At 35.1% G+C, this 27,634-nt stretch overlaps 1 protein-coding gene across 1 annotated transcript in view; it reads left to right on the top strand.

Moving 5' to 3' along the window:
* ChAT (Choline acetyltransferase) overlaps nt 1–20,345 on the top strand; it is a 36,388-nt gene extending 16,043 nt beyond the window's left edge. The window contains exons 2-10 of the mRNA XM_018461725.1: nt 8,279–8,451; nt 10,179–10,359; nt 10,649–10,823; nt 12,835–13,064; nt 14,482–14,693; nt 14,856–14,978; nt 15,516–15,720; nt 17,746–17,946; nt 20,139–20,345. Of these exons, the coding sequence (XP_018317227.1) occupies nt 8,303–8,451; nt 10,179–10,359; nt 10,649–10,823; nt 12,835–13,064; nt 14,482–14,693; nt 14,856–14,978; nt 15,516–15,720; nt 17,746–17,946; nt 20,139–20,345 (1,683 nt within the window). The 5' untranslated portion in view covers nt 8,279–8,302. The remainder of the gene's footprint in view (nt 1–8,278; nt 8,452–10,178; nt 10,360–10,648; nt 10,824–12,834; nt 13,065–14,481; nt 14,694–14,855; nt 14,979–15,515; nt 15,721–17,745; nt 17,947–20,138) is intronic.
* The last annotated feature ends 7,289 nt before the right edge of the window (nt 20,346–27,634 follow it).

Genomic DNA, 27,634 nt, shown 5'->3' with positions numbered 1-27,634 from the left:
AATGAATAAAATGAAATGGAGTTAAGATTTATTTTGTGAAATTTCTTACTTTGCTCTTAATCTTAATCAAGTATTGATAGAACTTTTGCCATTTTTCGCCATTTATATTTCTTTTGTACGTTGAAGAAAAATGAAGTAGAATGATTAACCGTAATTAAAAAGTAAAGTGCGACGAGGGAAAAAGAAAAAGAATGATTAACCGTATAAATTAAAAAATAAATCGCGTCTTCTCCTCGCATTTCCGACGCTACGGACGATTAAAGCGTTTAAGATATGGCTCGCCGTTAGCTCGCAAGAACCCTTTTGCTTTCTCACCGTAAAAGGCACACTTCCGTGATTAAACTTTCTCAAAGAAATCTTTACTGCATAAAATTAGGTGAGAATCCCACCGTGAGGAAGTCTTCCGGCGAGCGTCCTGTGCAATTTCGCGCGTAGGTGCGATAAACAACGTGCGAGCAAAGCAAATATCACCCATCAAATGACGCATTGAGACGTTATTGCGCCAGCTGTTTCCTCATCGGGAATGATGAGCATAGATCTTCTCTCATAATTCTGCTCGCGCTCGTTAAGCTCTCGCATATCGCGCCATTACGCGGCAGACACGCGGTATCCGACGTGTAGGAGTCCTGCGCAATCCTGAGGATTTTATTTCGCGAGATGTGCATCGCGCGAGAGATCATCGCGATGATAAATGCCCGTTTCGTCGTACGTGTACAACTTACAGTTAATTTTCCTTCCGCTTGTAGCTGCGGAATTTTTAGACCTCTCAGCATTTCGTCACCACGTCAAAATTACTCAAACTATCAACTAAGCTGATTTAAAGGAGAAGAAACCTCAGCACTCAAGAACACTTTTCCTAAGAAAAAAGAAAGACATTATACATTAAGAAAATCCTGATAAGTTGCCAAATTTATTTTATTTAGAGTATTGGTGCAATATTTAGTAAGTATTATGATAATAATACTAACCAACCATATTAATCACTAAACTCTATAAGAGTAGAGATTAGCGTTTATATGAAAAGGATAATTTTATTAAAGTATTTAAAAATTTAGTTAGATACAGATTTAAAAATAATTTTGTTAGACTATCAAAATTATGTAGGACTCAAACTGGTTGTTAGAATGTCAGAACTTTGTGCAACATTTCTCATTATGCTTGAGCGTTCTATTTATGAGAAAATCACTTCGTCTTTCTAAATCGTGTCACATCGATTCCTTTCGTCGCAACTCTTATTAAAATTACGACTGAAATGTAAGGTCATTCGTTTCTCATTCGAGGCTCTCGTCGCGGAGCGACGTTATAACGAAACACCTCGGCTCGGAGATGTACAAGGAGATGCGACGATCGACGAACGATGATTCGACGGGTAATCCATATTCCTGCTCTGATGCTCTAATGCACCGATCACGTGCACCAGTACCTCATTAATCCGCGGAGAACGGCGCACATCGCGGAACACCGAACATCGGTTTCGCAAACATCCATCTCGCAGCATCCAAGTCGAGACCGCGTCGGTCGTGTCATTGACTGATCCTGGAAGTTTCTTTCTCCACCGACATATGCAGGAGTCGTGAAATTAATCGAAGAATGAAATTCTCCTTTAGCTATCTTTCTTTCCGAAGGACGTCTTTTCTTCATCTAACCGTTCACATTTATTCGCATTTAAAAGGATCCTATCTTCTTATGAGGAAACCGGCTTCTGTCATATTGGCTAAATTTTTTTATATGTGATTACTTTTATGATGCTGATAAAAAATCTCAATAGGATCAAAATTGTGTATTTTACGGAAGTTGTGTTTTTTCTACATAAGAGCATTAATTTTTGTCGTATTTTTTTAGACCCTTCCTACAACCTTTCAGCTTTCTTTCGAATCGTCTTAACAAAACAATTTAAAATTTAAGAGTATCTAGTCTAAAAGAGATAAACTAATAGGTTTTTAATGGTCCTTTTTGTAATTTTTTAAAAATAATATTTGTTTTAACATATATATATATATATATATTCATCTTGTTAACACATAAATTAGAATGAATCGCTTGGGACACGTGAAAAGTTAATTTAACACAAATTTTCCAACGTGAAGTATGCGGAGTTCTTTACTCGCGCCTTTCGGCATTATTAATAGAAGTATAACTTTTTTCGAAGAGGTAACGTCATGAATATTCTATTACTAAACGCAGTGTGTTAAATTCACGTGCTCCGTTATGCAGGACATATCAGCCTAATATACGGGATCTTTAATTAGAAAACGTGAACATTAGTGTGCTCACAAGGTAACAACTGCAATTACTTAAGCATCTGGTAATTGTTCGCGTGATTGCGAGGGATTGCGGACGGATGCTGCCGACTCTACTTTCACAGATCTCCGAGACGTGTGAACGATCGCTATCGTCGAATGGCTCGCAGACTTCATCACGTCAATGGGATACTTAGTACCCCATGCGTATCCTTGCGGGAGCACCAATTACGCGTGCGTGCATGACGCGCGTGCACAAACGTGAACCCGGGTGACGCAAGACGTTAATAACGCCACGAGTGTCTTTTTGAAACACCCGGCTGCGGCGTCGCATCGGGATAATTAGTTAAACAGTACTGTGTCGTTACACGCGAGTCAACTAACGTGTTTCAATTGCGCGATTTAAGGGAGGTGAACGCTCGTTAAACCGGCCTCCAAGCAGAAGTTGACAGAAGCCGTTCAATCTTGAGACCGGAATTCTATTCCCACACTATCTAATGCTCAATAACAAATACAATCCGACAGTTTCGCTCGTCGCATGCATACGTTATTGCGTAGCACATTGCACGTGCGCATCCGCATCCATGGCGTAACGTGTTGTCGAAACATATTCGTTCGTGCCTAAAGGAACCGTCCAGCATCACTGTCGGCAGTCAAAGCGATCGGCTGTTGCTGGTCGGATAAGTCTTGTCCACGTGCTGAGTGCGACGAGCTCCCGAGTTCGACCCCTCGTTACGATGAACTGATTCGCGTCTGCCGCGAACGCGTTGCACTCGACCTGCAACTCGGTTTGTCTTTGCGTAATCCGGATTCGCAGCAGAGACCTGCATCCAATAAAGTCACTAGATTTCTAACGCAATTGATTTCCGAAATGTTGCGTCAAAATGGCCGAAGTGCACATAGTACACGATTCCAAGCAAGGGTGGTTCATCTTTTAAACTGTACTTATATGTCCCTTCGTGCACTTTCATGCACTAAACTTCTACAACAAATAAACCCGTATTAAATTAAAGATCACGTAAATTAAGCATTCATACATATTTTTTGTCATAAGTAAACTAATTACAATTCAAAAACACTGATTTACGTACTTGACGGCTTCATTTTCCCAAATAAATACGTATATACAAACGCATAAATTCGAAATGGCCGCGTTTTGCGTCGAAATGGATGCGAGTTTGCGGTACTTTATAGATCTAGTGACTTTAGCATCCAAGCCAAAGAACAGCGTTCGATAATAGCGATCGGGAATAGACAAAATGAACCACACGATTAAATTTGATATCAAATTATCCACACACATAATTGAAGTTATTTTTAATCATTTTTATAGGTCGCCACTGCACTATCCAATTCATCAATTTGATTAAAGCAATGGAGTTAAACAATTTAAGTCAAGAAAATGTATTAAATTTGGCTCAATAATTAGTGTAATAGATATAAGCAATATTTACAGAGGAGAAAAATAAAATAAAATAAAATCTTTTTAGAAAAAATATCGTAACATAAATAAGAAACTTTCTTGGCGAAGATGTGATAAAGAATTAGTTGCAATTCTTTTATTTACAGTGTGGCTTCAAATTAGATTTCAATTAAATCAATATTAAATTTCGAGTTCTGTTAAATTAAAATCTAACAAAGGAGATTTTATTATTGCGTGTAACGATTGTTATATATTGATTAAGAAATAAAATGAACAACAGAATGAACGAAATTGTTTTTAAGGAAATTTTATTTTATTTAGATAATGAATATCCTCGTATCCTCGTAAAATCTCTCTGTAATTTAATTCGCGTAACTCTCGTCGATTTCTGTCATTCGTGGACAGAAAATTCGATCAGATCTGTCATTAAATTTACGGTAGGAAAATCCCGACTGTAAATTCAGTCGGGAGGATCTACATTCGGTCCGGAAAAAAATAATAAAACCGACAAAGTCTCTCTCGTGCGCGATCCTTTGTTCGTCGCGTCGCCGAAACTATATATTAGCGATCTAAAAAAAGAACACAAGTGCTCCACCGACATCCCCGTTGCGATGTCGAAACGGTGTCATTCCCCGGTCAAATATAGCCCTTTTTTCTGCGAATACGCCGCAAGCTCGAGCTCGTAAGTTCTATCTATAGGCGATTCGAAAGCGGAGCCGCGATACGTCGTATTGACGTGGAGACGGATCTCGTGAAACATGCATGCACGCGAGCTGTGACACGCGGCTCGTCACACTGACCTAGAATCGCGTGGAGAAAGAAGAGGTCCCGCTTCTCAGGGGGATGATACGATTACGGCCGCGCGTGCGGGATTACCCGGCTCCGAGGATGAGATTAAAGTCGCTAGTTCGATCATATCCGTAGCGAATAATCGCTGAACCGCTTTTGACTATTTGGTCAATTTGAAGTTGATTTTCCATCGGTGAAGGTCTATCGAGGATCGTCTCTCTTTGCAACCACCTGATACTGAATACAATATTACTTCCACCATGACTGAATACGTCAGCAATTGGTTTGACGAAAGAAATATTTTTGAAAGATATACCACACAGGAAAGTTGGTCGAATCGAGAACGCGTAGATTACAAAGTAATTATTTAAAATATCATAAAATTGCAGCATATATATATATATATCGTGACGTTAACCCTTCGTGGTCACACTGGGGTCAAAGTGACCCCAGAGAGTGTATTTAACTAGTAATTTTTTTTACTTCATGGATCGAAAAGTGAATACGGCAATCGGTTAAATGCGCTCTGGGATCATTTTAACTCCGGTGTGACAATTACAGAACTTTTAAGAAGTGTGACCATGAAGGGTTAAATACGATCGTAATGATAAAACATTAACGCGGGTGTCCGCGGAACGTTGATGTTGCGAATAGATTTTGGGTGCATTTCAACAAAAGATACAAGATCTGTTTTTTATTTTTTAGGCCACCACACACAAAATGACATAAGCTATATAACCATAGCGTGAGTTTGCTAAACCAATAAGCATCTAATATAAAGACGCCATATTGATTTGTATAAGATGTTTATTGGTCCAGCGGCCTTATGCTATGCTTATGTCATTTTGTGTGTGGTGGCCCTTTCACTCTCTGAACTGGTGCACGGCACTGTACGGTGCAGTAACTTGAAACGAAACAACGTATATTTGTTTCACTTCAACTTATTGCACCGTGTGCATCAGTTCAGAGAGCGCGAGAATAAAAAACAGACCTACACTGTGTTATAAAGATGACACAGTATAACACAGTGTGTTATTACATCCTTATTGTTTGTTAACGTTAAACAGAGATGAAATTTAATGATCACTGTGTTACATTGTGTTATACTGTGCCTATTGCTAGAAAGCACTCATTTTTTTGCGAATAAACGGAAGATATGTTTTTTAAAGTAAATGTCCCAATAGCTGGACGTTTAAGCGTTAGGTTCTCATAAATAATACAATTTATAATATCAAAAAGGTTTTTAATATAAATATTTGTATTCATTTGAAAACTCAAGACTCCCTTAAGCATTTAAGCAAGGAAAAATTATTTGAACCCACTTATAACAATTATTAATTAAAATATTTAAATAAATAATAGAATGCGTCAATGCACCAGTGGCCGGACAAGCCGGTCGGACACTGAAACATAATTGTTCCAGTGTTCGACCGCAATTGGAAAATTAATATGCTGACGGAAAATAATAATATAAATAGATGTTTAATGACAAAAGACAACTAATTCAAATTGATCTTTAAGGTAAAAAAAGCATTTGAGATTAATATTAATATAAATAAATAAAATTTTGTGTAACTGTCTGAACATAGGTACTGGTCCAATCCCAGTGACTGGACATGTCCGGACATAATCTATGTCCATTTACATAACACTTTATTTATTTAAGTTAATATTAGTCTCAAATACGCTTTTTAAAACGTAATATTATAATTTAATTGTAATCTTTAAATGCAATTAAATTATAATACTGTAATAAAAAAAGCATTTGAGATTAATAATAATAAATTTTGTGTAAATGTCCGGACATAGATACATATCCGAACACTGGGACGTTTATCTTATTATGAGTTTCTTGGGAGAGACAAGTATCAGGGAAAATATTTTCTTTGACATGACAAAACATATTCATTGCATCGTCTTGACTGTCTCGTTATGTTTGCGAGAAAGTCCGCAACGTTGATGCCTCTTTCAAACAGGTTGTAAAATAAATATAGAAAATACATACCTCAAACATCATGAAACATGAACGAATGGTAAAATTCAGTCGTTTTAATTGTATATCCATATACGTACGTTAAATGATTAATTATCAATTAGTATTTGAAACTAGTTAATTATTAGTAAATTATTAAACATGTGGTTAATGATTAAATTAAAGAAAAAAACTTTAAAGAATTATATATTCCGAAAATTCCAATAAATTATTAAAGTGTTTTCAATAGTTGGATTCCAAAATAAATTAAAAAAGTTGTAAAAAATTGGAAGTAATTTTATAAAATTTTAATATTTCTGAAGATTTTTTTAGCATTTACATTAATTAATTAATTCTGGAAATCTTTGTTGCATTTAAATCCATTTTTACTATTTTTTGTAGATGAACTTTAATTTTGATTTAACAGTTTTTTTACCTTTTTTTAATTGTTACAACAGAAAAAAATAAAAATAAGTTAAACGGAAATTAAAGCTAATTATACTTGTATTTATTATATTTGTAATTATATGTATTATATTGGCAAAAATGGATTAATCCAAAAAACTGCTCGACATATCGAGACACTACTTTAAAAAGCAATTTAAAAGGACTTCTAAACTACGTATTTTAAGTTTAACAGCAATTGTGCCATTCCCTCTTTTAGCACGAGTGATTTTATCACGCGACGCGCGCGAAAACGAAAGTCGGCGGCAAAACTCGATTGTTTAATCCGCATTTAATGACGTACGGGGCTGATCCCCGATTGTCGAGCGTCAAAAACGATATCGCGACACGTTGGAGCGACGTTGAATTACGCAATAAAATTATGCGCGATTAAAACGACAAGAAAGTGATGGTTAAACTGACAATAAAATTAAATCTCATGCCGGGTACGACAATATAATTTACGACGGAAGAAACGTCCGAGTGCGTTTCAATACGCATCTACGAGACTTTCCTGCTTTCGAGACATGCTGGATAGTATTAGTTGCTTTCCATTTTCGCACAAGTGATACTGAGTAAAGTCTAAAGTTATGTTTTTATACTACTTGCTTACTTTGGTGACAAAGTTCGTGTAACAACACGTGTTTATAATTTCACTTTTAACGTGAGTTAATAATACTCAGTAAAGCACATGGCTTCGAGCTTGTGCAGATTGTAGGTAAAAAATTCAGTTGCATCTCACTTGTCAGAATGAAAAGGAACGTGCATTCAACTGCGTTATGACGTCACAAATGAGAAATATCTGAGTTTTGATATAAATGGAAAGCAACTATTATCATTAGCTGCTTATCGACTCTATAAACGAATCACGCACGATAATACCTAATTGGTCGCGAATGATTTCTTTCCGGGAAGTTTGAAGCATTCCTGACTACACATTAGTGTCTTCTCGCAAATCATTGCTTCGCAAAATAATCACGCTCGCAACTACCGGTGCGCTCTCGGTTGTAACTTCCCTCGAGAATCTCTTTTCGCCAATATATTTTATTTTTCATGTGGCAGTCTTCCGGGTATACTTTCACGCAAGGCTGCGCGACGTCATCTCGAGTAATTAGCATAATTATTATTATGCAATCTCACGATGATAACGCTTCTCACGTATTATGACGTAACGATCATCGGCCCGTCGTTCTCCATCATTGAATCGCATAAACCTACGTAATTTTTAATCGCAATCTGCATTGCTGAATGATTTTGCATTTAACTGTACACCTAATAATCAACAACGACCACACTTAACTGTAATAATGATTAATAATTAATAACAATTTGTAACTCTCTAATTGCATACAAAAACGTGTGGTTATTAAATTATCTATTTATTTAATGATATATTAATTCCGTTTGTAGGCGACAGAATGGTGGCTAAATGACATGTACATGTCCGTCCCACTGGCCCTGCCAATTAACAGCAATCCCGGCTTGGCTGCGAAACCGAAAAGATTTGCGAACCAGCAGGAAGCCGCAGTATTCCTCGCGCGATTTCTCACCGAGCTGCTTAATTATCAGGAATTGCTGGACAGGTGAGATAGCGTTTTGCAATTTTCTGCAATCTTGCTCATTCATTCTATATGATAATCCGGAATGTGAATCGTATTCAATCATAAGTCGCAAGGTTTCCGTCGCTCAATGCAGCAGAGGACGTATCGAATATTTCAATACCATTAAACTCGGGTGTAGAAGTTTCGTCGACTTTTACGATCATTTCTATGCGAGCATCGCACGGAAAGAATTGTTTTGTTGAAGTATCTAAAAATAAATTTTTACAGATTTAAAATGAATTTTGTTAGACCATCTAAATAATTATGTAGAATGCTCAAACTGGTTGCTGAAATATCAAAAATACTTTTTACAGCATTATTCATTATGTTTGGGATAAAAGTAGATTTCCTAATTCGTATCGCAGTGCGATTTACCTACTTGGAATAAATATAGATTTCCCATTTTATTTCCATATAAAAATAACACAATTTTCGTGAAAAAAAGGAAATGTGAAAATTTCTATATTGTTTCTGTTTCGATTCTAAACATAAAACCCAAATTTGGGATGAAAATAGATTTCCTAATTGATACAATTTATCTATTTGAGCATTCTAATCAGAATCTAAGATGTATTTGAGAAGATTTTGAAAAATTTCTATACGAAGAGTGTTAAACTTGACCAGACTAGAGATTAAAATTGGATTGGAACTTAATTAAACAGAAGAAAGGAAACTAATCTCAAGTTTAGTGAATTTTGCTTTGATTGATGAAATTCCAATTTAATCTCAATCTTAATCTCTAGTCTGATCACGGCTTTGTACATAATAATTTTTATAGCCTAATATAAATATTTTCAGATCTATATGGGATTAAATTTTAAATGCTTCAACAATATTCTTTCCGTGGGTTTATTGCATACAATTTGCCCTTTATTTTGAACGCGCATTTTGGAGCAACCGTTGAGATTGAAGAGCGCAAATTCGCTAATAATCGAGGGAAAGACGCGACGAGCCGACGTGCTGATCTCGTCGTCTTGATCGAGGACAAAAAGAAGCCGCGCTGAAATCAATTTAGAGAGGGCGTACGTCTGCGAGGAAATCCGGGCCGTAAGATCCATAGAAAGCGAACATAAAGAGGAAAGGGACCCGCGAGAGAGAATGAGCGGACGTTTCCGCGAGCTCAAAGGATCCTCAGAATCCTGCATCCGGACGAGAAGAAGCCGGCACTGCGGGAGAGGAGAGTGTTCCTTTCTTTCAAAAACTAACGCAAATTCGCGAAGGGAGGCCCGTCTCTAGGTTTTCTTAACTGCAAACGTAGCTCATCTTGTCTCGCGTTTCTTTGAAATAAAACGAGGAGAGATCTGAAAGGCGAGAACGAAGAAGTCAACAGGAAGTCGATTCTACTTCTACTTTTTTATTTCTCACAAGTTAATTTTTTTTCTATAAAATTTTTATAAAATCTTGAATAAATAAACTAATTGAATAAATTAATATGATAAATTGATGCGGTTGCATAAATTAATATGAATTAGGTGGAAATTTGCAGATTTTCTCGATATTGCAATAACTTAAAAAAATCTCAAAATCAGCAAATATTTATGAGCTTGTATACTTCTGTTACTCAAGGATATTAATTTATACGGGCTGTGTCTGTAAGCTTTAACTCGTTCGTAACAAATAAAATGCGCGCAGATACGACTTATTGAGAGAGAGAGAGAGAGAGAGAGAGAGAGAGAGAGAGAGAAAGAATAAGCTCTGGATTTGAATAGATCCGGATTGGAGGTTGAACGTGTGAAATCCAAGGATAGCAAGACCATGCAACCGCTCTGCATGGCGCAGCATTACCAAATATTCCGGATTTATCGACGACCCGGTGTAAACAACGACGAGCAAATTATCCTGGATAGAGCATCCTCCGGCGACCACATTATCGTCGCGCATCATAATCAGGTGAGATTCAGAGATGGATATTATCACATTGATAGGAAATGATTACGACGATAATTTCTGTACATTTCTACATTTCGCTCTTTAATGTATTTCAAAGGATTTCATTCGTGTTTCAGGATTTATTCATCAATTAAATTATATGTAGATTAATTTTGTTTTATTATTTCTGAAACTTCAATTAATTTGTTAAACTATCAAAAATATTTTATTGAACGATGTGGTGTCCAGAGAAGATCGAGATATTTTACAGATGTTGTCATGAGATCTTTGTTTAATTGTTCTCTCGCAGTTTTACAGCGTGCCGGTGAGGGCATCGGATCGAGGTCGAATCACGGAAATAGAATTGGTCCAACAGTTATTAAGGATCATGGAAACCAAAGCTGATCCTAGAACTCCGCCAGTCGGAATTCTCACGACCACAAAACGACCAGCCTGGGCGAAGGCGCGGGAGGAGCTGATAAAAAGTACGTATGACACGATTAAAGGTGTCCACTGAGTATAAGCATTCCATTTACGAAGAGAACATCGTGCTTTAAGCTCTTAATTCAGTGGCTCTCACGCTGCGAATTTTTCTTTCAGAAAAAGAGCAGCGCGGTTGTAAAAAAAAAATTGTCGACTTTTTTTTAAGCTTTCATGATTAAAGGTAGATTAATAAGCATCGAAGCGATTTAATTAGAGAAAGCTCATAATTCTTTTAAAGCAGAATCTAAGGTCTTTTTTTGTCGTCATTATGTCGAGCTTCTTCGAGCAGCATTGTTAATATCGTTTTTATAGGACCTGGAAAGGAGATAAAAAACTTTATTGATCCATAACGCGTGTAATGTTCAGTTTCTTGGAACGAATAAAAACACAATTAGTTCAGCTTCATGTGATGCAAAACATTACAACAGCTACTCTTTCAGAATCATTAAAATAATTATATCGCTTATTATCATAATTGATTTTGTTCATTTTGTTTCTAAATATGCGAAATTTTGCATGTGACATGTGTCACGTGTAAAATAAATTTCATGCTTCGTAATGTTGTATGTTGTCAGTTAAATGATTTATTCATGAAGCTTTTCAATTATGGGAAAAATTGTTTTACTGAAGTACATTAAATTTTAACTGAATGTAGAAAATAATTTTGTTGGACTATTAAAATAATTATATAGGACGTTCAAGCTGATTGTTAGAGAATGTCATGACTTTTTGCAACTTATCGTTCTTGAGTTTTCTACATAATTATTTTGATGCAAAAAACAAATTTTTATATCTGTATCTACTTAAATGTTTAAATACTTGGACAAAATCCTTTCTCTGCGGTTTTTATTTTATTATTGAGAGACAGAGAAAGAGAAAGAAATGTAATAATCTGGTTACCCAAAAAGTAGCTCGCCCGTGTCTTTGGACGACCCTCGTCGCCACGTGCCCTCGCCATAATTATTCACTCGCGTTCACCGCTTCGCCAATATTCGCAATATTCCTATTAACTCCCTAACCCGACCTTGCTCAACGAGAACCTACGCCTACAAATCGAATAAACGGTCGACACTAACGAGCTAACGGCGACCCGCGTTCGTTAGCGTCGTGAAGACAACGGAGAGATTGTAACTCTAAAATAGCAAGCTCCCGGCGACGTCTCGTTCTAATAGATCTCGTCTCGTAAATGCGTTCCAGTTTCGTATTTACGGCGTAAGTCTTGTACAACAAAGCTACTTAAAACTTATATTACATAAATTGCTTATCTTTTTCCACGCTTCGAAATGAAAAGAGACGACCTGTTTTTAAACCGCTGCGAAAAAAAAACAATGAATATTTTTAACTTTTCACTGCAGGTAATGCAAATTTTCTAATATTTTCCATTTGATTTCCATTATTATTGCAGATTCTTCATTATCGCTCCTCATTATTTATTTTTGTATTATTTCGTAATATTATATTTAAATATATTTCGTAATATTTATTTTCGTATTATTATGGGTCACAGGACACAAAAAACTTAAACAATAAAACACAAGTAATAAAGCTAATCACAGTAGAGATATAAGACCATAATATAGGCAGTAAATTTAACATGTTGATCCAGAGATGGGAACGTTACTTTTACCGTTACTTTCTACAATAACTTCTGAAAAATAATTTGTCACCATTATACGTCATTTATTGGAAAAAATAACTCATTATTTGTAACATATCGACTTGTTACTTTTACTTTAACTCGGTTACAAGTAATAAGTTACTTTTTTTTTACTAAACAACACATGATGGTGACAAGTAACTTTTAAAAATGAATTTTTCCCAATCTTAGTTTTTAGTTAGTTATCGTTACTGTCATAAAAAATTGCAATTTCATTATTAAACTGTTATTATAAAAAGTAACAATAAGAACGGCGTTACTATAATCCCTAATACATTTTTGCTGCGATTCACAAAAATTGTTACATCGAAGCTGGATTGTCGTTTGAATTAACGAGACTGCAAAACGGCTTCCAGATGAGCGCAATCGTCACAATCTGGAGCTGTTGGAGCGTTGTCTCTGCGTCGTTTGCATCGACGACGACGTGCTGCCTACTACATTTAACAATCCTATGAAGAAGGAGGACCGATGGATTGGCGATCGAGATTACGCGAACGTGCTTCATCACGCTCTCCACGGCGGAGGGTCCCGGCACTTGGGCGCGAATCGCTGGTTCGACAAAACTTTCCACGCTATCCTTGGCAAAGTATGTTTAACGGACATACATTAATTACTACACGTCGACAGTCGATCCACGATACTCGTAAATACGCTCACGTTTCGTTTTTATTGCACAATAAATATATTACATAATATTTCGATCATCATATTTTCTGTTTCGAAATGAAACGAGATGACTTCATCTATTTTAGAATCGCTGTGAAAGCCAATAAAAGTTTTCAAGATGTAAGCGAATTGGATATGTAAATATTTGAGATCGATTCGAAATTTAATTTAGCATCCGATATTCAAATTTGAAGTGAAGTAAATGGAATTGATTTTTTATTGTAATCTGATCGAAACCCGAACGTGCTTGGCGCAATTAGAGACATTTAATAGAGTTCTCTATTATTCCCATAAATTGAGAAAACGCACACGCGATACCAAATGATACTTCTAGCGTTTCCTGAGAAACTCTCCTAACAGGCAACAATTCGTGATGGAACGTTTTTTTCTGCGGATGCGCTCGGCCGAATTGAACTTATCACTTTCACCGCTTCCAAGATGACTCTTCGATTTGATTGGTGTCAGGGTTCACGGGCGAAATCATCGTTCGTGAACCCGCGACGTTGTGGTAACGTTGCTTTCATATGCCACACGACGGAATGTGTTGTCTAACTTCTTCCTGTCGGAATATTTCCACGGATGATAAAAATGGTCCCGCGCGCATTCGATCTCTACCTCCCTGTCGTGTTTCATTTACGATTGATTGGTTAATTAATCTTTCGCGATGAGGATATCTCTACGTTTCTATTTATTAATCATATTGCCTTAATGAACGAGATTGTTTGATCGATCGTTTCCTCTTTTTTAGCCATTCACATTAATTATTAATGCGCGATAATAATACGTTAATATAGGCAAACGATCATATATAATTAGTTTTGTAACAATTACGGCAAATAACGAATAACTTACGAATGTTAATTATTTAGTATATATAATATTTTTTGCGCATATTTCTGTATTATCCATGTTTATCAGATAATTTTTCCATTAATATTCTTTTTTAATTTTCTTGAGATTGAACATGTAATTATCATTTATAGGGCATCCAACTATAACTTAATTTATTCACGTTCAAATATCAATAGTTTTATTACATGATATATAATTTATATCGTTTTAAAAAAAGACTTGCGAAATGGAACGGAGCAGATTTCTATTAAATTTTTTCATGTATTTTTTACACGAATTCTTGATCAAATATTACCTTCCATGAAACGTTATTTTTTTTTATCCGTGATCGTTCTGATATTTAAAACAAACTGTCACTTCTCGATACGAAAAAAAGCAAAATTATTCAATTTTTTTTGTTTTTTGCACTTTACTCAGATTTTGGCCCAGGACCATGTCCTGCTACATTTTTTATCAATGATCGTTTTGTATAACACTTAACGTAGGACGGAATGTGGGGATTGACGTATGAACATTCCGCTGGCGAAGCACCGGCCGTTTTCAATGCATTCGAGGATATAACGGAGAAAGTGGATTCTATGTCGCCGCCGGATGAAAATTTGGTACCCTCGCATCTGCCGGCACCCGAAAAGCTAGAGTGGTGCCTCACCGAGCAAAGTCTGAACGACATCCGAGAAGCCATGATGAACTTTGACGCGTAAGTAACTCTGGAAAAAAGAAAGAAATCATATGGAAAGCTTGTTGTTCCGTTTCTACCTGCAAATCCAATCCTTACGAAAATTGTTAAAGGAAAAAAAACTTTGAAAGCAAGATATTCTATTTGTAAATCTGCATTCATAATATTTTTTTTGTCCTTCAGTCTGGTCGAAGATTTGGACCTCTGTATTCTGTGGTTCGAGGATTACTCGAAGGAGTTCATAAAGTCCTGCAGAGTCAGCCCGGACGCGTATATACAATTAGCACTCCAACTTACATATTTCAGGTGAAATATACTAGAAGTGAAGAGGAATTCTTCTTTAATGTCCAAATCTTAAAAATTGCCTTCTCCCATATTCGTTCTAGATACAGTATATGTACCTTATTGAAGTACACGGAACGGTTTTGTTGAAGTATCTAAAAATTTAGCTAGATACAGATCTGAAAATGATTTCGTTTGGACTATCAGAATAATTATGTAGGACATTTAAACTGATCGTAGAATATCAAAACTTTTTTCAATATTATTATCAATTATTTAAGTTCTACATAATTATTTTGATGGTCCAACAAAATTACTTTCAGATTTGTATTTAATTAAATTTTTAGACACTTCTGTAAACCGTTCTTTCCGTATTAGTCGTTTCAAAATACAGCTACGTGAAATTTGATAGCAAAAATTAGATTCGGGAATAGAATCTTACATGAAAAACTGTCATTTGAACCTTTGATTGTTACGTGGAAGGAAGTGACCATGACAGACAAAAATTATTGATAAATTACCCCAAATCGTTGCTATTTCATAATTTCGCGGTGTTCGCAGACTTCACGGGAGGCTGGTGGCTACTTACGAAAGCGCCGGCATCCGGAGGTTCGCATTGGGTCGCGTGGACTGCATCCGAGCCGCCAGTCCAGAAGCGCTGGCGTGGGCGAAAGCTATGTGCCAGGGCGATCCTCACGGCCAGATGAATCAGCCGAACAACGCCATGGACGGGAGCCCCAAAAGAGTTCAGTTCACCATTTACAGTGTAACTGAAACTTGGCATTTTTCCTATGCGATTCTCGTGTCGTGTAACACACACAGCTCGAGTACACTCGACAGAACTGCGACAAGGTCGAGCGGAATGCGTTTTACTTTACTTTCCTCCAATCTCGCCTCAATGCCTTAATTCTTTAAGCGCTCCTTGCCGTTGTTTTGTAAATACAAATAAATTTTATTTTGTACGGATTATTTTGCGTAAGTTCTTTGATATAATTTATGGTATAATTTGCAGATAATTTGATTAAGACAATTTATTTGCGTAAGATAACGAAACCTTAGTAATATTCTGCTGGATATGCTAATCTTAAGAAAATTTAATGTTGAAAATAATGGATAGTTGAATGATTGAGCACTCACAATATTTTCACGACTTGATGGATCGCCGGTTGAAAACGCTATTTTCAAAAATCTTGCCTCGAGTACTTTCGCTACGTAATAATAACGAATTCGTAGTGAAGTACAATCGCGTGTTCGAAGTAATTTCGTTCATGTACATCACGATGCATCTTTTGCAGTGTTACGACAAGTTTCTGAGTGGTTGGTCGTATTGCCCATTTGCATTGCCAAATGCAGCTATCTACGAAAAGGTTTCGGTATAACATCTACGCTGTTTCTTTTTCATTTATAGACACGTGTCTCTTGTCTTACACTATTATAAAAAATTATGTTTTTTTTTTCATTTATATTAGATCATATCAGTTTTTTTAAATATATTTTCGCCGCCCAATTAGATAATTCATGTACGTTTATGTGATATTTCTGCAATTACAATTTTATATTGACGTTACACTTATGTGATTTTTGCAATTACGATTGATTGGTGTACGTTACGTTACTTATATGTATACACTATGCTTCAGCCGATCTTTATCTGTAAGGTGCACAAAGTCATCGGTGTGTAACAACGCTATGTACGAATGTCAACGTTATTTATATGTGATTTTTATTTACGTTATATATGAATAATGCTTCTCAAATTATATCCAAGCTATACTTCTGTCTCTCTTTACATTTATATTTTCTTAAAGTGCAAGTGCTCCAAAATAAATAGTTGGCGGTTATAAAAATAGTTATAAAAACAGTTTGTCATGTAAGATCCGTAAGTTAAGCAACGGTCGGATGAAAGAAAAACTAGGGAACTCCCCGAAGAAAAGGCAATCAATTAGTCCCGGTCCGCCGGCACAATTCATTCGTCCTTCACGATCGAGTATTTGCACGATCCTCGAGAGGCACCCGGGCAAGTTCCGCGGGGATATTCCGTTTGTTTCCCTTACACACGATTCGCCCTTGTTCGGAAAATACTGTGGCAACGAGCTGTTGTTTCTCATTTATCGTGCTCGGTTGTTTCCCTTTTAGCAGAGATGTTGTTTCAGCCGCTCCATTTTTCTTCCATCATCATTTCCTGTTCATAGTGAGTTGAATTTTCTACAAAGGTATATTCCTTCAAAATTCGCGGTTATATTTCCTTCAAAATTATTATGATAATAATTGTAAAATTTACGAGTTAATCTCCGCCAAGCTTATTTTCTTCATTTTATGGAAATTATATTAACTTATCTTCTGCTTAGCATTCTTTATTTGTTTTATTTGCAACTTTTCGAATCTTATTCATTTAATACATGAGAGCTGATTTAATAAACGTCAATTACCTTCACGCTCGATGTTGCTTCTCACCTCCATGTTTCAAAAACAATAAGTCTATTTCACAAAATGATAATCGCAAAAAAGAAATTCACTGTTTATTAAAATCGGAATATCATGAAAAGGAAATTACGGTACAAATTCGCATAATTAGATGCAGAAAGATTAATTTAAAATTCATTAAGATATACAGATCGAGTATCAAACCTACCTGGTTAAAATTAATGAAGCGTACCGATTCCTTCGTGATTTCTCCGAGCTCTTTATTGATCTTCGATATAATGTGTCGGGAAAATCTTCGTCGAAAAAAGATTCGAATGATCCATCGCGTTGGACTCAATTGAACGTTGCTTCCGGCTCGCTTCCCCAGGCGGAAAGGATCAAGGAGCTGTTCGATCTGGCGGTGCAGAGACAGACGAAAGAGATGAACGACAACATATATGGTCAGGGTATCGATAATCATCTGATGGGGCTGCGTTACGCGGCGAAGGAGGTCGGTGAGCCGATTCCAGAGATCTTCACGGACGAGGCTTACGCAATCGTTAATCACTTCGCCCTCTCGACGTCACAGGTCAGTGATCAAGGTCAATTCATCATCGGCGTCAAATTCGTGACATCGTTGCCTTTCAATTAGCCGTGAATGCATGGGCGTACGCAAAGGGGGGTAGAGGAGCGCTTGCCCCTCCCCTTAAATTTTAGAAAGAAGAAACAAATAAATTATGAAAATAATTTTTACGACGAAAAATTAAATATTCGTTGACCAATGCATAATTCACGCATTATTAATAAGAAAGTTCGCTGAAGATTTTCGAAGACTAGCTTTAAGTATAAGTATTTAAAAATAAAAGAAAGAATGCCTGTATGGTTAATGCAGTTATTAATGCGTAAATTATTTGTGTATATTCGCTAATAATTACGTACAAATTATACATACAATATCGCATTCGTATCGATCTCGATTTGAGTCCTCTTCAATGCTTATTGATATAATAAATCAAATCTCCTATCCACATTGCAGTTTTACCAATCAAGTATATAAAATAATTTAAGCCGTCATATTAAAATAATTAAAATTCATAAAATTCTTTGACAAATAAATAGATAGAAGACGAGGTATTAAAAGCGAGGTGATCCCTACTGAAAGAATAAATATTTTAATAATAGTTTTGTATGAATATAAATGTCTGTCTTCTTCTGATTGAAATTCTGATTACGCCCATGCATGAATTCATATTTCGTAAGTTCTCTGTTATAACAAAAAGTGTGTATTTATGATAATTGTAAAGTGAAATGGCACAAACTTAGAATTATTGGCTTCTCCAAAAAATGATGACAAGTCGCGGAAGTTTAAAAATTTTTTCGACGAGAACGTTTCGCCTCTTGATTATTAATGATTACTATATGATGCATGCCATAAAGATTGTTAGTTAAAGTGGTCTATCATGTCGTAAGCACATTTTATAAAGGTACTTAACGACTCGGACAGCTCGAGGTCGACGCGATACGATCAATTTGTTTCAGAAAAGTTACATAATCGAGGAGACGATTAACATCTTAAGAAAACACGATCTTAATTAACATAGAATAAAAATATATCCGCTCGTGCATGTTATTCCAAGGTGACGTTTAATATCTAGTTATCAGTAGAATACTTCCTTCGCGGATACATTTTGCGAAGCTCAGATCTATCTTTCGATTAGTTATATTCTCAATTTACGCTAAAAGAAATTTACGCTATAGAAAATTTACGCTTGAAGATACGTGGTATCGCAATAAGTTCGATAAATATTATGAGAAAATAAACATCACTTCATTAATGTACGAATGACATTTCTTGTCCTTCAAAGTAATCTCTCCTGAAGACAAAATACACTTCTGACAACATTCGTAAAGCTTGCGGAAACTCTGTGAAAAGTTATTTTCCGACATTGCCTTAAGTCTTATTGTTGTCACGCGGAAGTATATTGTCTCCAGGAAGAATTATTTTAAAGAACAATAAAGGTCATTTGTATATTAATTAATGTTTATTTTTTCATAACATTCACCGAACTTTATTGTCGTACCAAGGACGGAGACTTTTCTGAATGTTTGAAAAGTTACTCAAAATTTTTTAAAATTTGTCAAAAATTCCCTAGTGAAAATTTTTCTTATAATTTTTATACGAATTGGAACATTTTTCAGAAATACTCAGAAATATTCGGAAAGTTCACATCTTCTCTCAGAATTTTTCATACATGTGAATTCTGAAATATTCTGAGATTTCTCATCCCATAATTTGTAAAAAATATTTTTAAATTTTTTATAACATTTCATCAGAAATTATACTTATAAAAAATCTTAGAAATCTCTCTCTTACGATATTTCATGATTAACATATATGGAAAATTCTGAGAAAAGATGTAGATTTTCTGAGAAGTGTATAAAATTCGTATAAAAAATATGAGAAAATCATAAAATTATATAAAGATTCTGAAAAATTATATGAAAAATTCAGAGAAAAAAATTTTCACCAGGGGGGGTTAATATATATTTTTTAAATACCCCGAATTCTGGGTGTGAAATTCAATATCTACAGGAGTTAATTGAGTGTGGAAAGTTCCTCTCCATAAGAAAGTCTCCGTCTATGTACCACATCATCTTCTTTAGCTCAGTAGCGGTGGCAATCGAGCTGTCATTAAAAGGACAAGAATAATACATTTTCGGCGTCATATATTATATTTTAACTGCGTGAAGCTTGAAATGAAGGTAAGATTTATCTCGCAGGTTACCACGAAAAACGACGTGATCGTCGGATACGGGCCGGTGGTGCCAGACGGCTATGGGTGCGCCTACAACGTGAGGAAGAACGGCTTCATCTTCTCGGTCTCGGCCTTCCACAGCGACGGTAGGACCAGCGCGATGCAATTCGCGCAAACCTTGGAGCAGAGTCTGCGGGACATGGCGGCTATGATAAAGAATTCAAAGAAGTGATAGACGTGCGCGTGATAGTTTCGCAAAACACAAGAGTTGCAAAACGCAGCACAGCTTCCCTTAACGGGGGGGACGTAGGGCTGAGGTAGAAGAGCTTCGCGCATCGCATGAGGGTGATTCGAAACGCGGGTAAATCGAACCCGTAAGATGCACAATCGAATGACATCGAGGCCGCTTTCCCTCATTTATGATGTTTTTAATGTATTCCATTCGAAAAGTTCGCAAATGCAAAGCGTCTGTATCAGAAGCAGCATTTTTCGTTTTCACGTATCGTCATTTCGTTCGATTTTTCGCGATAAACTTTAGGTTTATTTTATTACGGTTGACTTTAATTTAATTACTCCATTCGGACGAAGTGGAGAGCACGACTTTCGGAGCACCCTTGCATGAAATACTGTATGAAAGTATAACTTGTAAACTTAAGGAACGCGAGCGTAGATGTAGCGCAAGAGAGAGATTTATCAACTCGTTCCCGCACAACTCGTTAAATATATCGTTGGTTTGATATAATAAATCTCTATGGAACATATGTAGAAATAAAGAATGATTTTGTTGAAGTACCTAAAGATTTAGCTAGATACAGATAATAATTAAAAATAATTTTGTTGGATTATCAAAATTATTATGTAAGACACTCAAGCAATGCAGCGAAAAATTTTGACATTCTAGCGATCAGTTTCGGCGTCCAACATAATTATTTTAACGATTCAAAGATATCACTTTTAAAAAATATGTATCCAACTAAATTTTTAGATACACCAAAATTGTTCTTTCTGTGAAGAGAGAAGAAAAATTTTTCTTCACGAAGAAGAGAAGCGTCATTAAAAGGCGCGAGTTTGTCAGTAATTCTTAAGGTGTCCTTCGTTGTGTGGGCTGGTGTACTAGAAATGAATATATCTCTCGTTGTCTGTTTTCTAGAGAAGTATGTTCAAAACACATACACATACACACACACACACACACACACACGCACACATACAAGACACACGCGCGTTTACGTAATCTCGTTCGCGGTGACGGCGAATTAAAAATCCTTCAGCGGCAGCCGTCGTATAGTAGGCGTCGTATGTTATAGATCGATCGGTCGTTTTAAAACTCTAGTCCGCTCCAAGAGAGAGAAGAATAAAGTTTCTTCGAGCGTTACGCCCGCGTGCTGGAAAAACCGCTGAGACGATAAAAATTACTTGTCGATTGGAGAGCCGCTTGTTACACAAGCGCCGAGAATTCCGTTCGGACATCTTGAATTTCCGCATGAAGGAAAAGGAATAACACATCTCCGATCTTCCTCATTGTCCATCTGAGTTTCCAACGAAAAAGAAATTTTTAGTTCACTAATGCCCGTTTTCAAAAGTACACAGTAAAAAATATTTTATATTTGTGTTAGAAACGGCCCACTCGAGTCCTTAAAATTTTGTGTTAAATTGACAATTCAACATTTCTTATTGTTAGTTAAAATAACACAATTTATGAGTAAGTGAATGAATAACATAAAAATATTTTTTAAATGAAAATTCTAAGATAAATAAATAAAATATATGTTAATATATATATATATATATAATATATTATAAATGTTAATTTTAATGAAGAAATATGATTGCTTACAAATTGTGTCAGTTTTATGTGTTAATTTTTTACATAATGTTTGTATTACTTTCAAACATCATCTTGTGTTACTTTAACACAAAAATTTGAGTAGACCGTGTAGAATATGTTAAATTCACCAAAAATTCTCCAATTCTGTAGATAAACTTTAATCTCCGTTCAACTTACTTTTCATCTTTTTCTAATTCTTAGAACTGGAAAAAGACGAAGAGTTAGTTGAACTGAGATTAAAATTAAACTACATTGGTAGAAACGGGCATAAAAGTGTAAAGCTGTTCATGACTTGTGTTCTCGATTAATTTGCCTCAATCTTCTTAGGAATTCAATTTGAACTTTCGTGGATAATTCCGTTATTCGGTGTTACAATTATTACAAACTTTCCAGCGTGCGGGATTCGTCTACCGCAGAAACACACTAAATATGGCCAATCGTACGTATGTTGGCGCCCGCACAGTAAACTCTTGTCCAATTCTTAGGTAGGTCGGCGGATCGTATCGCTCGACTCGTCAAGAGCCGATCGATCGTCGACGGTATAGCTCTATCTGTCTATCGCGCTATTCTTCTACTCCCTACGATTTACCGTAGCTGACTACCCCGTACCGTGCCAGGGTTTGCGACCGATAAACTATGGCTATACAGGCTATACATACGGTTGATTCGACAAAATTGCACGTGTAACTAACATAATCGTAATTATGTGCGTCGTTATGTAACAATATTTGTGCAGTTTCTCTTGGAGAGATCATTGAATGTTCTTTTAATCGTAATTTCCTGGCCAATTCAGAAAACATTTTTCCTTCGACGAAAATGTTGATAAAAGATTACCACTTTTTTAAGTTTTGACCATCGATATGATTTTGTTATTTATTGTTTGTCCTAAGCTTGACTTGCCAGGAACCGAAGATTAATTGAAAATAATTGAAATCAGTTGAAAGTCATAAATGCCTCTTTTTGTGAAAAATTGATTTTTCCAAATTCAGTTTTTCAGATTCGGGAAAAGATAATTAACATAATGATAACTATGTAGCATTGATACAATTCTGTTCAGATTGGATTTCATGCCTCAAATGCATGAAGGTGATATCATCGAAATAATATCGGTCTCAAATCTTGGTACGTACCGATCTCACGAATAGGGGAGAAACAGATTTCTCAACTTTACACAATTTAGATAAACTTATCGCTCGACGTGACTATCAAGCATTATTATGCTCGTGTTAGATCTGATATTATTTATGTATTATTGTCCATTTAAATGGGATCATGACAGAAAGGGCCAAAGAATTGCATATCTTAAGAATAGTGTTCCACTTTTATCATATCACATCAACCACTACAATGATAAATTTAACTCGTTTAAAAAGTCTGCTTTTCTATATCACTTATAGTTCTTAAACAATTAAAAGATAAAAAAAACCATTTTTGACGAACTTAGCTTCAGCGAAGAAAAGTAAATAACAAGATTATCAGTAAATTTTAAATAAACTTAATTTTAACAGAAGTTTAAAATTGAGTACATTTTACATGAAAATACAAAGCGTGAAAAGTTTATAAATTACTATAAATTATAGACGATCTCTCTCGAGGTTTCCGCTGGAAAAATTAATTTTAAATTAGCTGAAGAATCTATATAAGTAATACGGCAGAAATGAAATACTCTATTTTCTTCTCAGAGATTATTAATTTAATTAACTAATTCATTAAAAATTATTTCTCTATAAAAATCTATTGCATATCTATTTATATACATATCAAATTACCAAACACATATCAAATATCAGATATACATGTAATATTGTTTCCTACAAATTTTTTCGTGATCCCATTTCTTCGAACAATATATTTTTAATATTTAATTCGTTGAAGCAGAGGTGAATTCGCATTTCTTCGATTCTGCGATTTAGATAATTTAGGCGATCTGTCACACTCGCCTTGGTTTCTCGTACTGGAGTATTGCTGTTATCGATAGCATCGTATGCTTGTTGTAGTTGTAACGGCGATTGATCGCGAGGAATCGCCTCTATAAGATAAAGTCGCGGCTATAAGATAAAGTTATTTAGGTGTCAGCGTTTAGTTAGCTTCTCGATAGTTCCTCTAGTTAAGATATAATTGTAATTAATTGCTAGAGAAAATGAGGGAAAATGGATACCACGGGAGAAGCTTTGGACAAGATTTTTTACTGTCAGATTCGTATGAAAGGGAATGTGTTGTTGTACACAAAAAAGATATAAATTTTCGATCTGTTTCATATCCCATCGCGATCTGTCTGATCAATACTGTTTCTGATTTCTTGCGTGTTTAAAAGAAAAATTAGCACTACGACTTCACTATATATCGAATCTCCCTCATCTTCTTATCTGCTTATTACAGAAACATTGTTAAATGCGATAAATTTATTCACGTTATTCATACTTTATGAAGTCGTCTCAAATTCGCGTTTTAGATTTACTATGTTATAGTATGAGATTTAATTTCGTCAAGTTTTTGAAGGAAATGGATTAGTGAATCTTCAATGAAAAGTTACAGTTTTCCTATTCATATTCTTAAAATTAGAATCTTGAAGAAATTCCGGTTCTTCCTTGTTAAAGCTTTGTTCTCTTCTCTGAGGTGTATATCTGCGTTGTTATTATTATTCAATTGCTTCGTTGTGTTACGTAGCCACGAGTTACGAGTTCGAATTTTACGGGAGTTAATCAGGGAAGTTAATTTAGCGAAAAGTACGAGGGAGCACGATGCCTCCTCGTTATTGTTGAGAAAGGAATGGAAAAGAAGATACATATATATTATAACAACGCGTGCATTCGAGAATACGCTCGGTGGCGGAAAAAAATTTAAAACATCGAGTCACTTCCTTTTCCGACGAATTTCGAAATGCATTGATATCATAAAAATACGAAACGTCATCGTAACAGAGACACGCGTATTTTTACAGAATTCCTCGAGAGGCGTCATCGAAGAGAAGTTTCAGTCCTCCGCTGCCGAGATTAAAGATACACGTATTCTCGCGTATGCAGGGTACAGTCAAAATGTACGCCGTTAAGAGTTTTCTCGGAATCGCCGAATCGCACGAACGTTGGAAAATTAAGAATTTATATATAATTGGATTTATATATAATTGCAGAATTTATATTGTACATTTTCAACGCCCGGTGACTCGCTCGCGTCCGTTTCAATTGCACCCTGTATACGTCCGATATACACGTGCCAGGTGTTCTATATTAGATTCTAAGAAGCACACAAATACCGCTATTATTACTGCATAGTTTAAAGCCAGGAAGTACGACTAGAGATACTTTACTTATACATATCGCGAAGCCAATTGTGATCGCACTTTTGCGGCCAAGAATATCATACGCATATCAGGCGAAAGCCAACGTAGCGACGATATTATTCCGGGATAGCACATATCCTGATAAATCGTTAGGAGCACTTACGAATGTAATTATGATATAACTCGAGAGTTCTAATTAAGTAGCAGATAGAGAAATATATCGACGCGTTAAATTATTCGTTGTTTCCGGGGTGTTTCGTATTGCGTGAATTGCGACAGAACAATTTTACGATTCTGTTTCATGACTTTTGAAACGATAATGCCTTCGTTTGGTCAATAATTATTAATTGAAACGTTAAATCATTTATATGATTTTTTACATAAATTGTAAATATAAACATTGATTCACTTGAGAAAAGCGATATTAAATATTGCGGTTCGTCACGAATTCATTGATTTAAATATGTATTAAATATTAAATCACATGCATTTAATGTACAGTGACGAAAATATAAAAGATATATTTCTAGAGTAAGCAAATGGCCAAAGCAATAAAAATATATAAAGAACAGAAAATAGCACGCATTTGGAACTGCATTTAGATGGGCGATATCTGAATTAGTTTAAGGATTAATTCTCTCATATCTCCAAGGAATTATCAATCCCATGAGCAATCGGTGTCTAATTCGCGAATTATCATTTCACAAATGTGTGTTGGTTATTAAAATACACATTTTAAACTATGCGTTAAGACTGCTAATGTTATCGTCACAGAGTGATAAAAAGCATGACAGGTATGAAAGTATGATTTATGTAATTGTAGCATATATATTCGTGTGAAAATAATGTTATAGTGTTAATAGATGTAGGACTCATCTCGTGACGACTATGATAATTGAACAAAATAAAATCATGATAAATTACGTTTTTAGGCACCAAGTGAAACAATTTTTTCTCCTATTTTAAAAATCGCGATTCACGCATACGATTCGTAATCGTTACAGGCGAAAGTGGCTTTCATCGTTGTTAAAATGTTTATTGAAGACTTCGTGGATATATATATATATATATTTATTGTATATTATTATTAAGCTTTCAGTTTTTCGATCAGTGCTTGAATCTTGCAAGCCTAGTATAGATGTGAAGTATAGATGCTGTGAAACGAGAATTATCAGGGCACACATACGAATAATAATGTTATACTTTAGTGTCTGACTAGTCGATACGATTGCCCGGAACCAGTTTTTGAGGAGATTGACTTAACTTTATTTTTAACTTCAGTTCCCCATGTAATATAAATTATGTCTTTTTATTCCGACTCTTCACATAACAAATTCACAGTCCTTCTTACTTTTTTGCACAATACGTTGTATAAATATTGTTAATTCTGTTGTTCAATTCCATGTATACATATGATGTATATAATTTATATTTGGTTTTTTTTGCTTCTTACCCCTCTCTCTTATATAATAAACCTAGAGGAAAAAAACTAAATTTTTCTCGTAAAACTATACATAGATAATAATAATAATAATAAAAATAATAATAATAATAAAGAAATATATATATAATTTAAAAAAACGAGGTCCGATAGACCATAAACTGGAAAGTTAAGATAAACTTTAATTTCTAATTATATTTTTAATGCCATGTATGAAATAATTCATACATAATCCAATAACTTATATAAAAAGACTCTGATGCGAATATGTTCAAAATTTAATGTATGATATAGTTTTAAACCTAATATTTTTAACAAATTCTTCAGTTTGCATAGAGTTTTTTTTACTCTTGAGTAATATACGACTCGTTTTAATTCTTGTGCGAACATCTTCACTTAAGGATCTTCGTAAGAGAAAATTATTCGAGATTATTCGAAAGTTTGTTTTTGATTTTATTTTTAATGCATTTTAATATTTCAAAAAAATTGTAAATATTTAATTAAAAAATATTTTTGTTAAATAAATGCTCGATCGAAATTTGATATTTCTGAAGAGATAAAGAGAATGTTCGGATAAGAATTAAAAATCGTGACATCAATTATATATACCTTCGTGCGTTCGATAGATAAACGAATATACACTCGGCTTACCGTTCGCGCGGAAAGCATACACAGCATACCTCCGCTAAGTAATTGACCCATGTCAAAGTATGTTGTATCACATGTGTACGTTTCCTCATACAGAAATAAACTCCATCGGAATACCAGATTGTTCGTTGTTTTTCTTTATTCATCATTTTATTTAAAATAGAATATGCATTCTATAATAATAACAAGTCATTTTACCTACGAAATTATAACATAGGCATAACATACACGCATGCTTTAAAGCTGCCATTATTGTACCTTAAGATATTTTAGCAACACTTAATTACACCTCTCTTTAGATTACTTTAAGTTGCAACTTTAGGC

The sequence above is a fragment of the Mycetomoellerius zeteki genome, unplaced genomic scaffold, assembly GCF_001594055.1.
Source record: "Mycetomoellerius zeteki isolate Tzet28-1 unplaced genomic scaffold, Tzet1.0 scaffold126, whole genome shotgun sequence".
NCBI classification, from domain to species: Eukaryota; Metazoa; Arthropoda; class Insecta; order Hymenoptera; family Formicidae; genus Mycetomoellerius; species Mycetomoellerius zeteki.
This window is presented reverse-complemented; position numbering and strand designations above follow the sequence as displayed.